The sequence below is a fragment of the Eptatretus burgeri genome, chromosome 4 (genome assembly GCF_056783735.1).
Source record: "Eptatretus burgeri isolate ZD-2024b chromosome 4, Ebu_testis_v1, whole genome shotgun sequence".
Taxonomy (NCBI): domain Eukaryota; kingdom Metazoa; phylum Chordata; class Myxini; order Myxiniformes; family Myxinidae; genus Eptatretus; species Eptatretus burgeri.
Genome location: NC_140964.1, coordinates 34,719,856 through 34,733,289, shown reverse-complemented (window position 1 = coordinate 34,733,289; position 13,434 = coordinate 34,719,856). Strand labels below are relative to the sequence as shown.

The following is a 13,434-nucleotide window of genomic DNA, read 5'->3' as shown; positions in this document are numbered from 1 at the left end:
TCCCTGTTTGTCACTGTCACTGTTTGTTTGTTTGTCATCACGACATTCATTGTCATCGTACCTTGGTGACATAATTATCTCTACCACCAAAGGTGGAAAGAGGTTATGTTTTCACCCCTGTCTGTTTGTTTGTCTGTGTACAGGATATCTCAAAAAGTTGTGGACGGATCCGGATGAAATTTTGTGGACAGGTTGGGTGTGTGACGAGGACGAACTGATTAGATTTTGGCGAAGGTCCGGATCCGGCTACTAGAATTTTTTAATGATATTCTTCACCATTGAGAAATGGGGCTAAAACCGATATTTATAACCGTATCTCAAACATTTATTGGGCCCGATATGTTCTACAAAATCGATCAGGCATTGTGTGGCAGAGGTATGTGCTCCACCGAGTGCCCTTCTCGTCTGCTATGAGTTTCTCCTGCTCGTTGCATTATTGCTGAGGTGTGTCTGCTGCACCTTCACTGCAGAGTGTGAATTTATACATTGGTCTGGGTGATAGTAACAACTCACCTACTCTTCATAGAAGGACACCATGGGATCTTTCACGTCCAACAGCTCTTGCTTGCAGATGGGACACCCGGCTTAAATTCCGAATTGAAGGATGTCATTTTTATGAAGCAGTTATTTATAATTAATTAATTATTTTAAAATAATAACTATGATGATTTTGTATTACTTCTAAAAGCAGAACTCAAAGCAAATTTTTTATGTTTTCTTTTGGCAGAATCAGATGCCATCAAAGAAAAAAAGAAAAGAAGAATCCAGAAGATGGTTGATGTTGCTCGGGTGAGATAGAGTAGCTTCTTGGCACTGTCGCTTTGCTCTCAAATTCCACATTTTTACCCTGCGCACGCAAAGCCAAAAGCGGGGTTTAGCAATTGGCTCACCTTGTCTGTCTGTCTACCAGTCAGATTTGATCGTTCGGGGGGGGGGGGGGGTCAGTCAGTCAGTCAGGGGGGGTTGAATACTTATAGACGCAAGATATTTCAGCTTTTCATTTTTAATATATTTGTAAAAATTTCTCAAAGAATATTTTTCACTTTGTCATTTTTGGGTATTTTGTGTTGATCAGTGACAAAAAATTTAAATTTAATCCATTTTTAATTCAGGCTGTAACACAACGAAATGTGACAAAAGTCAAGGGGTGTGAATATTTTCTGAAGGCACTGTGTAATATTTTGTGGCTGTTGAAGGGCCTAGACATATGGATGGACTCGTGACTATCTTAGAGGTTGATTTACAAGCAGCGTGCTTGTCATTGAATCGGCACGTTTTCTTGGATATTTGACATTGGTAATGTAATTATCGGCACATCCCTGTGGCAGCTTTGTTTTGGAATGGACTTTCATTGCAAATTTTGCCATATATTCTGGACTTTTAAGGAAGCACTGTGAACTTCTTGCACCAGATCACCTCATGTGAAAATGCCTTTAAAATGTTCATGAATGAGTTGTGTGCCAAAGGGTGGAGTTTTTAGCCTTGCAACTTTCCATGCTTGATGAGTGGTCGGTGTATTCATTCAGCTTAACACATCCCTGAAGATCATGGAGGAAGCAAAGGAACGCTTCCAAGAGAAGCTTTCTGATGAGCTGAAGGCGAAGCAAGAACTGGAAGGTAAGTTGAATGCTGGTTTGGTGTTTGTGTTAAAAGGTGTGATGGTGTTGATTGGACGAGCAGAATTGATGTGCATTAGGTACTTTAATGTCCTTTAAGATGTGTTACCCTTTGGTCTGTATTCATATTGGCTTAAAGTTTTGGTCTTTTTATCCTCCGCCCCTCCAACGGGGCGGAGGGGGGGGGACATGAAAATGAACTCCGACTGACTGACCAACCGACCATCTGTCCATGTTCTTTTGTGTACGTGACATTTCCAAAACTGTTCAAGATTTAGCTTTCATATTACACAGATCTATTCCTCATCCCACTCAATGGGCATGGGACCAAAAGTGCTCCTTGTTATTACAGCGCGTGCGCTGGTATACATTTGCACCGAGTTTGAAATGTCCCCGGTGTCTACCATGTCTCCGGTGTCCCCCCCCACCCCCACGCACCTCAAGTGACAGCCAATGACGGCCGTCCGGTAGATGGCAGTGCGTAACCTAGATGGAAATGGCGACAATTGACGGAAATACCCGAGTATTCATGGGCCGATAACTGACGGAAACAATTGACGGAAATACCCACAACTGACGGAAACATCCGAAGAGATAATAATAATAATTTGCCGGTTTCCGCATGAACTACACATTAGATTCACACAATACTGCCTTTTTTCAATGGAAATTTGTGAAACTAATGTGTTATATATGTGAAAACCATTGAATTTATTGCGTGACGGAAAAAAACCAAGAAACGCTCCCCTCTCATGTACGAACGAACGAAAGACGTCATTTCTGCCCACCATGGCATTTCACGCCGAACGCTGAAAGCTAAGTTCTTCTTATGCCACCATTCTCTTTAATATTAGCCATAAAACAAGTGTTTCGTCATGCATTAGTAGATGAAATTTACTTAGAATAATAACAAGATTTTTACTTTTTTTTTTTTTGTATACCTTAGTCGAGGCTCGTATCAGAGCAAACGCACAACTCACCGCAAGGGGGCATGAGACAAGAGGGGCGGGAGTGGGAGGGACAAAACAGTGGGGAACAGACACATTAGGTGAACTGTGGAAGGGAGAGGGATGGGGATGGGACGGGGAACATGGCGAAGAGAAGATGGACATTACAGGGACTTTCAGGAAGGAAAGCAGGGGAATTGAAGGAAGTGGGCTTGGGTGGATTATCGGGGGTAAAAAAGATCGAGGATTTGGATGGGGGAAGATAAGAGGTGGTGGTGAACAGCTGTTTTGAAAGCCTGGAGGGAAGAATGGGAAAGAATAGAGTGAGGAAGTTTATTCCAAAGGCGGGAAAAAAAGAGGAATGAAAGAGTGAAGATGAGCAGTGATTCGTGATTTTGGTAGTTTTACCAGCAGGGGGTTGTTGGCGGACCTTGAGCGCCCTGTGGAAATGTGGTGGGGACAAATCGCAGAGAGAGCAGGGGGAGCAAGGCTGGAGAGGAGTCGGTAGAAGACAGAAAGACCACCGACCAACCTGCGGTGATTGAGTGAGAGGCCCAAAGACTCAGCTTCATTGCGGGAGATGCCGATGATCTTAAATGCCCTGGTTTCGACAGCGTGAATCCGAGAAAGGTGGGAGGCAGGAGCACCAGCCCAGAGGGGAGAGCAGTACTCCATCAGGCTACGGACAAAAGCTTTGTAAGTGGTCAGGAGCTCAAGAGGGCCGAGGAAGGACTTTGCACGACGGAGGATTCCCAGTCGGCGACTGGCTTTTGAGGCGAGGTTGGAAATGTGACTTTCCCAGGAAAGGTCATGGCAGATAGTGAGACCCAGAAGCTTGAAAGAAAAGACTTCTTCCAGAGGATTGTTGAGAAAGTGGATGGGGGGGTTTTCTAAACGCTCCTTTCGAAGAGACGTAGTGAGAGTGTGAGATTTGTCTGGATTGAAAGACATGTTCCACGTGTTGGACCAGTTTGTGATTTTATCCAGATCTGCAGTGAGCGAAGAAGCTGCTGCTTGCCGGTCTGAGGGATGACAGATGGTACGACAGAGGGTGGAGTCGTCGGCAAAGAGAAATAGAGGATTTTCCAGAGAGTCCGAGAGGTCATTGATGAAAACCAGAAAAAGAACAGGGCCCAGAACGCTACCTTGAGGAACTCCAGCCTGCACAGGAAGAGGGGATGAAAGAACTCCATTTAGGGCCACACGTTGACTGCGACAGGAGAGGAAGTCTGCGAGCCATGAGTGGAGATGGCCTTGAATACCATGGGAAGAGAGTTTGGTGAGTAGTGCAGGGTGCCAGACTGTGTCAAAAGCATGCGATATGTCCAGGAATACGGCTCGGATTTCCTGTCTGGCATTGAGGACCTCCATCCATTGATGGGAGAGCAGAAGCAGCATATCCAGGGTAGAGTGACCTTGTCTGAAACCAAATTGATGATTGGAAATCAAGCCATTAGAGAAGAGGAAGGATTTCATGTCTGAAGCGATGATGGATTCCATAACCTTGCTGATGATTGGGAGAAGGCTGATTGGTCTGTAGTTACAGGGATCTGTTTTTGCACCTTTTTTATGCAGGGCAGTGATGTTAGCAGATTTCCAAGCAGATGGCAGATGACCTTGGGCAAATGAGAGGGTGAATAGAACAGAGAGAGGGTGAGCAAGAGCAGAAGAGCAGGCTTTGAGGACACGTGGGCTGATGCCGTCTGGACCGGTTGCAGAATCTGACTCGAGGTTTGAAAGCAAGCTCTCCACCTTGTCAGGAGAAAAGGATACAGAGTCCAGGGACAGTTGGGTGTGACTGGGTAAAGTGGGTAGAGATAGTGATGGGTTTAGGACATAAGATTTAGCTGCAAACACCGAGTTTAGACATTCAGCTTTTTCACGTGTGGAATCAGCAGTGCGGCCATTTGAGGTAAGGGAGGGGATGGAGGGGGAACATACACCAGAAACAGATTTGATTAAACGCCACCAGGATTTTGAGGAGGGAGAGAGGTTTGAGAGTTCAGACTTGAGATGAGAAAGATGTTGTTTTCTGGCTCTCCTGAGGGTAGATACACACTTGTTCCGAGCTTTGTGGAAGGAACTGAGATTGCCCTCAGTTGGGTTTGCTTTCCATGAGGCAAAGGCAAGTTGTTTCAGGACAACTGCCTCGCCACAAGCTTCAGTAAACCAAGGGCGGGAGGAAGGGTAGGACAACTGAACACGAGAGGGGATAAATCTGTGCATGAGGGAGAGCAAGTTTCTTTGAAAGAATTCCCAGGATGAGTTGATGTTTGAGAAAGTAGTGATAGGAGACCAGTCTGTAAGTTTGATGGCTGCTCGGAGACCCTGCCAGTCGGCTTGAGTGAAATGCCAGACTCGACGGCGGTGAGGTGGTTCTCTGATAACAGCCAGAGAGATGTCCACTTTGACAAGGACGTGGTCAGAAGAACCGATTGGAGCGGAGAAGAGCAGCAGATATTGTCAGGGAAATTTGTCAAAATCAGATCCAGAAGAGATGGAGTACCATTGGTTGAGATCCGGGTCGGGAAGTTGACCGATTGAGTCAGTCCTAATGAGTCGCAGAAAGCTTTTGCTGAGGTGCCATGGCAGGTGAGAGAGGTGCCCACACCTAGCCAACTGGTGTGATGACAATTGAAGTCACCACATAAGAGGAAGAGAGTTTGGATGAGAAGATAGAAGATGGTCCATTGTCATACACGCTGTGTGCTGTTGTCAATTGCAAACCAGACCTGGCAGACGAGGGAGATCAAATCAAGCTTAGAAGATCAGCTTTCCCTAAGCTTAGCACATCCTTGATATTGATGCCTTCAGATGGGATGCAAGTCCAGTCAGTGCTTTCAACATAAAACCACTTCCATACCCCTACACTAAAAAGGCAAAAGAATAATGGTGCACATGGAACTGTACTCAGCCTTTGCTAAGTGTGGATTAGCCAAGTGGTGCTTGATTTATTGGGAATTTGAAATTACTTTTCCTCATGCAGTCAACGGATAGCTCTCAACGCTAATCTCATCTCCTTTCCCAGTTGAGGCTGTAGTGCCCAAAGGTACAGTCTTTGGCCTCGTCCTTTTCTTTGTATACATTCATGGCAATGCCAATGCTCTGGAAAGCCTTATTTTCCTCTTTCCAAATTATAATGTACAATTTCACAACCCACCAACATACTGGTAGTTTTAGATTTATTCATGATTTACCCGGTTTATGATTGCTTAATGAAAGCGGCCTTCCTTGCTGCTGACCTGGAAAGGATCAGATACTGGTCTAACACTTGGAAGGTGTTTCAGGCACCATCACATTCTCACCGTCTCTGTTAAAGAATAGTCAAACCACCAACGACAACAACAACAAGCATTTTAAGGTCATTTTCCCTGCTAAAGTGGGGGTTAGCCTTGCGGCCCCATGACAATCTTCTCCACTTTACCCTATTTTCTGCATCTCCCCTTCTTAATCCCCTTGCCCACATTTCTTCTTCCACCACCTTTAGCCAAGTTTTCTCGGTCTTCCCCGTCCTCTACTTCCTGCTACACTCATTTCCAACACTCCTTTCACCCAGTCACTTTCATCCTTCCTCAACTCATGACCCAACCATCTCAACCTGTTTCTCTTCACAACCTCCATCACAGGCTCTATTCCCATCATCTTCCGCAAGTCATCATTTGTCTTCCCTCTCTCAACGATACTCCGCACATCCACTGAGCCATTTGCATTTTGACCCTTTCCAGCCTTTGTTGCTGCTTTATGTTCAGTACCCATGTCTCACTCCAATAAATCATTGTACTCCTCACACATGTCGCATACACCTTTCCCTTCAGCCTCAACGACACTCCCCTCTTCGTCAGCACACCACTCAGTTCCCGAAACTTCTTCCATGCACATCTCACTCTGGCAACCGTCGAAGAGTCGGATCCACCTTCTCCATTCAGCATGTCTCCGAGATAGCAAAATGTTTTTACACCTTCCAGCTTCACGCCATCTCCAGGATCCAACTCAACAATTCCTTCATCTGCAGCTCCCTCGATGCACACCTTACACTTGAATGTGGCTGCCACACTGGTTAATGACCCTCTCACACCACTACATTTTCGATGAACCCATTCAGCACACATTGTACACTGAATGGAGTTCATTCCGACACCCTTCATGCACACAGCACATGGCCACTTTACCACTTGCCATCACCTTCGTCTTTCCGATATTCACCTTCAAACCTTTTTCCTCCATACATTCCTTCCACTTGTTCATCTTCTCCTTCAGTCCATCCATACTCTGCAATCAACACCAGATCATCTGCATACACCAGCTCCCACGGTAAACCCTCCTTTACCCTCTGAGCCAGCACCTCCATCACAACTACACATGGAAGTGGACTTGGTACCGACCCCTGGTGCACTCCAACCTTCACCTCAAACTCACCACTGTTCCCATCCTTCGTCCTTACAGCTGTGCGTGCTCTCTCGTACATTGCTATCACTACTCTGATCAACCATTCCTCCACTCCTAACTTCCTTAATGCCCATGTCATTACTTCGCGTGGAACCCTATCAAATGCTTTCTCCAGATCAACAAACCCAAAAAACAACTTCTTCCTCTTCTCCAACATACTGGTAGGAGCGGCCTTCCTCGCTGCTGACCTGGAAAGGATCAGATACTGGTCTAACACTTGGAAGGTGTTTCAGGCAATATCACATTCTCATCGTCTCTGTTAAAGAATCGTCAAACAAGCATTATTATCCATTTCCAGAATCAACCACTGGAAGAGGTTCAGTCTCTCAAACGTCTGGGTCTCACCATCACCTACATCTCCTTAGCTGACCACATCGCAAAGCTTGTCCCCAAAGCCAGCCACAGACTGGGCATCCTCTTGTGGAAAGCCCTTTCTTGCTAAACCTGAACTTGTCACTGCTTACAAGGCCTTTCTCTGTTGCTCAGTGGAGTACTACTCTACCCAGTGAGCTTGTACCCCCACCACACACCTGTCTTCTGTATGCTGTGCAAAGCTCTCAGCAGCATTTGCACCTCCTACAAAAAACGCATGAGCACAGCTTCTGCTGTTATCTCATCACATACAGGATGGTGGCCTTTGTACAATTTCTTCTCAAGCTTTTGTCTGTTTTTAATCCCTCCATCCCTCCTCAGTCCATCCTGGTCACACATGCTCTTCCAGTGACCAACCCCACCCCTCCCATCACCCCCTATTCCCAATTCCTATCTCCTTGTGAACCTCCCAGAATCCAGTTTGACTGATCCCCTTCATTCCCTTGTTCCTCTTTTCTCCCACTCTTCTGTAGAGCCTCTTCCCTCGGTCTGTTCAATCCCACTCCTCCTTCTAGGTCTCTCGGACTTCAAATTGGCATTATACTTCCACCCTTATCCCTATCCATGATCCTTGTACTCTTTATTAACCCTCCCCATCTATTTACAGGTTGCTATGTTTTCTTCCCTCTTCTTTCTCCTTCTATTCGTTCGTTCGTTCCCTTGTTTCACCCTTGTGTTGCCCCACGGTCAGTGCACCGTCTTCTTTCCTCTGTCTTCTTGATCTTCCATGAGCCTAGACTTTATCCAAAAATATATTGATCTCAGTGGGATTTATTCTGAATGTAAATAATTATTCTGATTCTGCCATAAATTAGTTTTTGTCATAGTGTGGTGCTTTGTGATGGGTTTTGCTTTCAAGTTTGACACGATTAGCACTTTCAAGTTATTTCTTCCCTTTGTTTTGCAAATGATGACGTTTCACTTTGGGCCCAACAAATCATCATTTCATCGAGGGCTTTTCTCTCTTTCTTTTTGTTCACCGTTTCTCTTTCCATTTTTCCATGTCATGTTGTGTTAACTACACTTAGTGTTTCTATTATATATTTAGCATAATTACCATTGCTCCCTGTTAAAAAGTCTTTTTGGTTGGTGTGTGTTTTCCCGTGGTTATGCAGAGCGGGTGCAGCGGATGGTGACTGCTAACGCAGTGAACGAGGTGGAGGTGTCAGAGCTCAGGAGCAAGTTGAAAGAGGTGAAGCAACGCCTTGAGATTATGACTGAGATGTATCACGAAAAGGAGCTCAGCCTACAAAGGTGTGTGAAGTACCCGTGCTATGCACATTGTGGTGGGGGGGGGGGTGCAAAGTGTTGTGATAAAGTAAACAAACATAAGCATAACAAAACTTGGACTTTTTAGGGCCAAAAAAACATGTTTTACGACCTTATCTTACCAACTGGGGTCTCTTGTGCTACATGTGGGGTCCCTAAAACTGAGGGAGTAGTTCAGGGATGGACGGACCAAATACATTAAACCCATGCCGATGTGATTTAACGACACCTGCCTTCATGACCTGATTAAAGGCCAGGCTTATTCCTGAAATCTGTAACCTGCTAGTGAGGAATTTATCATTGGAGTCCCTTGCAAGTAATAACAGCCAGATGCACCCAGCAATGAGCTGCCATTGTTACCCTGATGAGCTTTTTTGAGGATGCAATAGTGACATGAAGTTGGTCCTTCCTGCTCGCAGTTTCAGCTTTTTAAAGTATTACGTTTTTGTCCTTTGCAGGAAGCTCACCCTGGAAGAATATCAACGGCAGCAAAAGGAAACTAAGCTTTCAGAGACTGAGGAGCAGATGCAGGATGCCACCGAGGATGTGCAGAAGTACAGGTATGTTTGAATCCTGTTGCTCAGTTTCTCTATCCTCTTCCCACTTTGTCTTTGTCCTGTGGCATCACCGGTTCTCTCGTGACACCTGTTGTCTTCTTGAGCTCTTGCAATGCTATCATTCCTTGCTTTGCAGTCTGGATGCTTACTGTGCTTTTTCTGCTCATTTTGGAGACCTCTTATTCCTGCTGTAATCATTTTTCGAACATTGCTTAAATAATGAACCTTACCTTTTGTGATTTTTTTTTTTTTTAGCATTGGTTTGCACTAATTCTGCCAGAGATGTTCAGACTTAAATTTGACAATTTCATTGTTCAAGCTCACCAGTTTGGAAGCCCTTTTGGTGTTCTCTCCAGGTCCAAAAATGAGGCAGGATGCAAATAAATAAATAAATAATGGAAGTGGGGGAAAGAACTCCAGTCAACACAAGGGCAAAAGGGCCAAAATTGTAAAAGGGAATGTTATCAAAAAGGCACCAAGTCCATTTCCTGATTGTCATTGAGTGGCATTAATGATATGCTTTGCTCTTAAATTTCCTTTTTCTTTCATGTATTTATTATTTTAACTTACTCTAACTTTATCTCTCTCTCTCTCTCTCTCTCTCTCTCTCTCTCTCTCTCTCTCTCTCTCTCTCTCTCTCTCTCTCTCTCTCTCTCTCTCTCTCTCTAACTCTCTAACTCTCTAACTCTCTAACTCTCTAACTCTCTAACTCTCTAACTCTCTAACTCTCTAACTCTCTAACTCTCTAACTCTCTAACTCTCTCACTCTCTCTCTCTCTCTCTCTCTATCTCTCTCACTCTCTCACTCTCTCACTCTCTCACTCTCTCACTCTCTCACTCTCTCACTCTCTCACTCTCTCACTCTCTCACTCTCTCACTCTCTCACTCTCTCACTCTCTCACTCTCTCACTCTCTCACTCTCTCACTCTCTCACTCTCTCACTCTCTCACTCTCTAACTCTCTAACTCTCTAACTCTCTAACTCTCTAACTCTCTAACTCTCTAACTCTCTAACTCTCTAACTCTCTAACTCTCTAACTCTCTAACTCTCTAACTCTCTAACTCTCTAACTCTCTAACTCTCTAACTCTCTAACTCTCTAACTCTCTAACTCTCTAACTCTCTAACTCTCTAACTCTCTAACTCTCTAACTCTCTAACTCTCTAACTCTCTAACTCTCTAACTCTCTAACTCTCTAACTCTCTAACTCTCTAACTCTCTCACTCTCTCACTCTCTCACTCTCTCACTCTCTAACTCTCTAACTCTCTAACTCTCTAACTCTCTAACTCTCTAACTCTCTAACTCTCTAACTCTCTCACTCTCTCACTCTCTCACTCTCTCACTCTCTCACTCTCTCACTCTCTCACTCTCTCACTCTCTCACTCTCTCACTCTCTCACTCTCTCACTCTCTCTCCACTCTCTCACTCTCTCTCCACTCTCTCACTCTCTCTCCACTCTCCCTCTCTCGAGTGCAGTCTTATGGCTGCTGGTTGCATCATTGGTTTGGGACGCGGCTATGCCGCTGATCGTGTGTCTATTACCAATACGCTGGTACTCATTTTGCCGACCTTGGAAGGATGACAGGCTGAGTCAACCCCACCTGGTATTAATTTAGTGGACAATGGGTCTTGAACTCAGGACCCTAGGATCCCAAGTCAATCACCCTAACCACTAAACCAACACCAGGCTTTTACTTTCTAACTAAAACAATATTTCTGCCCCATATACTTGTCGATAAACCCTTGTAAATACTGTTATCAGTTTTTGGGGATGTAACCCATAAGTGTAGGGTTAATTTTGCTACTTCAGTTATATTACAGTAAACTCGACTGAGTTTGTGGAAGACAATCGAGTCATAACACTTACTGTTGTTGAAACCACATGGTTGTTGTGGACTCTGTCCCTCAAATTGAACATACTAGTACGTGCCCGTAAAAAAAAAATAATAATAATAATAATTAATAATAAACCACGCAGGCCGTTTCTTCGCTCTCACGTGCCCGTACGTGCGTGACCCGGAAGTTCGATATTATTCGCAGTTACGATTATGCGCAATTTATTTTTAATACCCAATTATTCAATTAGCGCCAATGTATTTTACCTTTTCGCAATGTCGTGGCAAGGAAAAACAAAAAGAGAAGAGAAGAGAGAGAAAAAATTTACTTCCTGGTTCGGAGCATACCAGCACTCTGATGCTCCCGAAATTTATACACCGTCTAATATGAAAACGATCATAACTTGGGCCATTGTGTTTATCTATAAATACGCATAAGAAATCGAGAAATTATTAGAATACACGAAGTCATCACTCTCCGGAAGCCCGTACGTTGTAACCCGTAATGGGGAACGTGGCTGTGCTTCCCTTCCCCATCGGCCACGCCCACGCAACAACGTGTCTTCCCATTGGTTTGGTAAATAAATGGCCATAACTTGGGAAGCACTTGTCCGATTAATATCAAACCTTGAACAGGCACATCCTCAGGTCCCCAGCAATATACCTGGCAAGTTTCAATTAGATCGGACCAGAGGTTGGCGAGAAACAGCGCACACACACACACACACACACACACACACACACACACACACACACACACACACACACACACACACACACACACACACACACACACACACACACACACACACACACACACACAAACACACACACTGCTGGAATTATAGATAGATGTGCAATTCTGTGGTACAATGGAAAAAATTCACTTTAACGGACCCACCTTCCAGAGGCCGCTGTTCTGTTTCACTGTTGCCTCCTGGGCTTCAAGCAAGCTCCATCTGTCGTCATCAATTCTATCCCATGATCTTTAAGTGTTTCCTCCCCCTCCCTCCCTTCCTTTCCTCTTATCCTGTTCATTCATTCCCTTGATTATTGCCCCACTCTCAGATGTTTCTTGCTCTTCCATGAGCCTCACTCCTGTAGAAAATAAAATAATTATGTTTGGTATGTATTCTTCCATTGGTCAAGAGAGAATGAAAAAAATAAGAGATGCTGTCCTTGCTCACCTCCATTCGTGTTTGGGCATTTCAGGGTTGGAGTATTTTGATGAAAATGTATGTTGGAACAATGGATGGAGTTTTACAGAGCGTTAAATTGTTAGAACGAGTTACAATAAACACAGGAAAAGGTGTAAAAGCCTGAAAATCTGATAGGTTTGTAAATTGGTCGATTATGGTTTTGACCCTGGATGGAAACTTTTTCATCTGAAAGGCAATAGCTTGGTCTCCAAAAAATGTCATATTATCATGGGTGATCAAGGAAGCATGGTTATGTCTTGTGACATGAAAAACACAAGGTGTTTGAATTGAAACTCTCACAAGATTGTCTGTAATCCAGTCATGGAATAAAAGGACTTCGGAATTTGGTTGGAGGGTGGCTGTGAGCGGGTGGTACCATGTTGTAGAGTGCAGGGTTGGGTGGGGGGGCGGGGGGATAGTAAAAGACAGCAATTGAAATTGTTTTTAGCTCATCTGGAACGTAGTTCCGGGGAGCTTATGAGATGTCACGTCCGTCCGTCCACAAATACTTGCAACTTCTCTTAAGGCCCAGTCACACCTTGACGTTTTAGCCAGCAATGGCAACGTATTAAAATGTTTGTAAAATGCTGGCTTACCTCCATGCGTGAACTTTTGATGTTTTTTTTTTAAGATTCGGACGTATTCATAACGACTTGGTCTTATGGATAACGTATTAGAAACGGACACAGAACGTTTCGTTGTGTTATAGATAACTTATACCAACGAATGCTGAACCTGTTGTCGGCCTTCACAACCTCTGCCCAACGATAGTCTAACTTAGGCATAGCGCGCTGCACGCATCGCCGACGATGACGTGGCGTAGGTTATGGAAAGGCTGCCGCACAACGATTCAAATCATAACCGCCGCAGAAATGGAAGTGTCAACATCGCAGTCACACCTTGGCGATCTTGCCAGCGTATGCCGACCTCTGAAAAATGCGTCTAAAACGCTGGCGCACGTCGAATACGGTATGGGTAAGTTTGGTATGCGTGAATAGAACGCGAAAGTACGCCAGCATACGTCGTATTAAATTGAGTACGTCTTGTAATTTTAAACATGTTGAAAATTTTACGACGTACTTGCCGTATGACACACGCTCCGCATGCGATGGGAATAAGTTGTACGCACGATATGCGATCGTTGACACACATCGACACACGTTACTTGAAAGGTACTCATAAGTCGAAACGCAT

At 44.6% G+C, this 13,434-nt stretch overlaps 2 protein-coding genes across 3 annotated transcripts in view; one reads left to right on the top strand and one right to left on the bottom strand.

Moving 5' to 3' along the window:
* The window catches only part of LOC147027786 (uncharacterized), a 68,703-nt gene that overhangs the window by 20,839 nt on the left and 34,430 nt on the right, over nt 1-13,434 (bottom strand). The window lies entirely within an intron of this gene.
* The window catches only part of LOC147027788 (transport and Golgi organization protein 1 homolog), a 78,376-nt gene that overhangs the window by 40,528 nt on the left and 24,414 nt on the right, over nt 1-13,434 (top strand). For both annotated transcript variants that reach the window (XM_085877365.1, XM_085877364.1), the window contains exons 11-14: nt 728-789; nt 1,527-1,617; nt 8,497-8,635; nt 9,109-9,210. In XM_085877365.1, the coding sequence (XP_085733491.1) occupies nt 728-789; nt 1,527-1,617; nt 8,497-8,635; nt 9,109-9,210 (394 nt within the window). The remainder of the gene's footprint in view (nt 1-727; nt 790-1,526; nt 1,618-8,496; nt 8,636-9,108; nt 9,211-13,434) is intronic.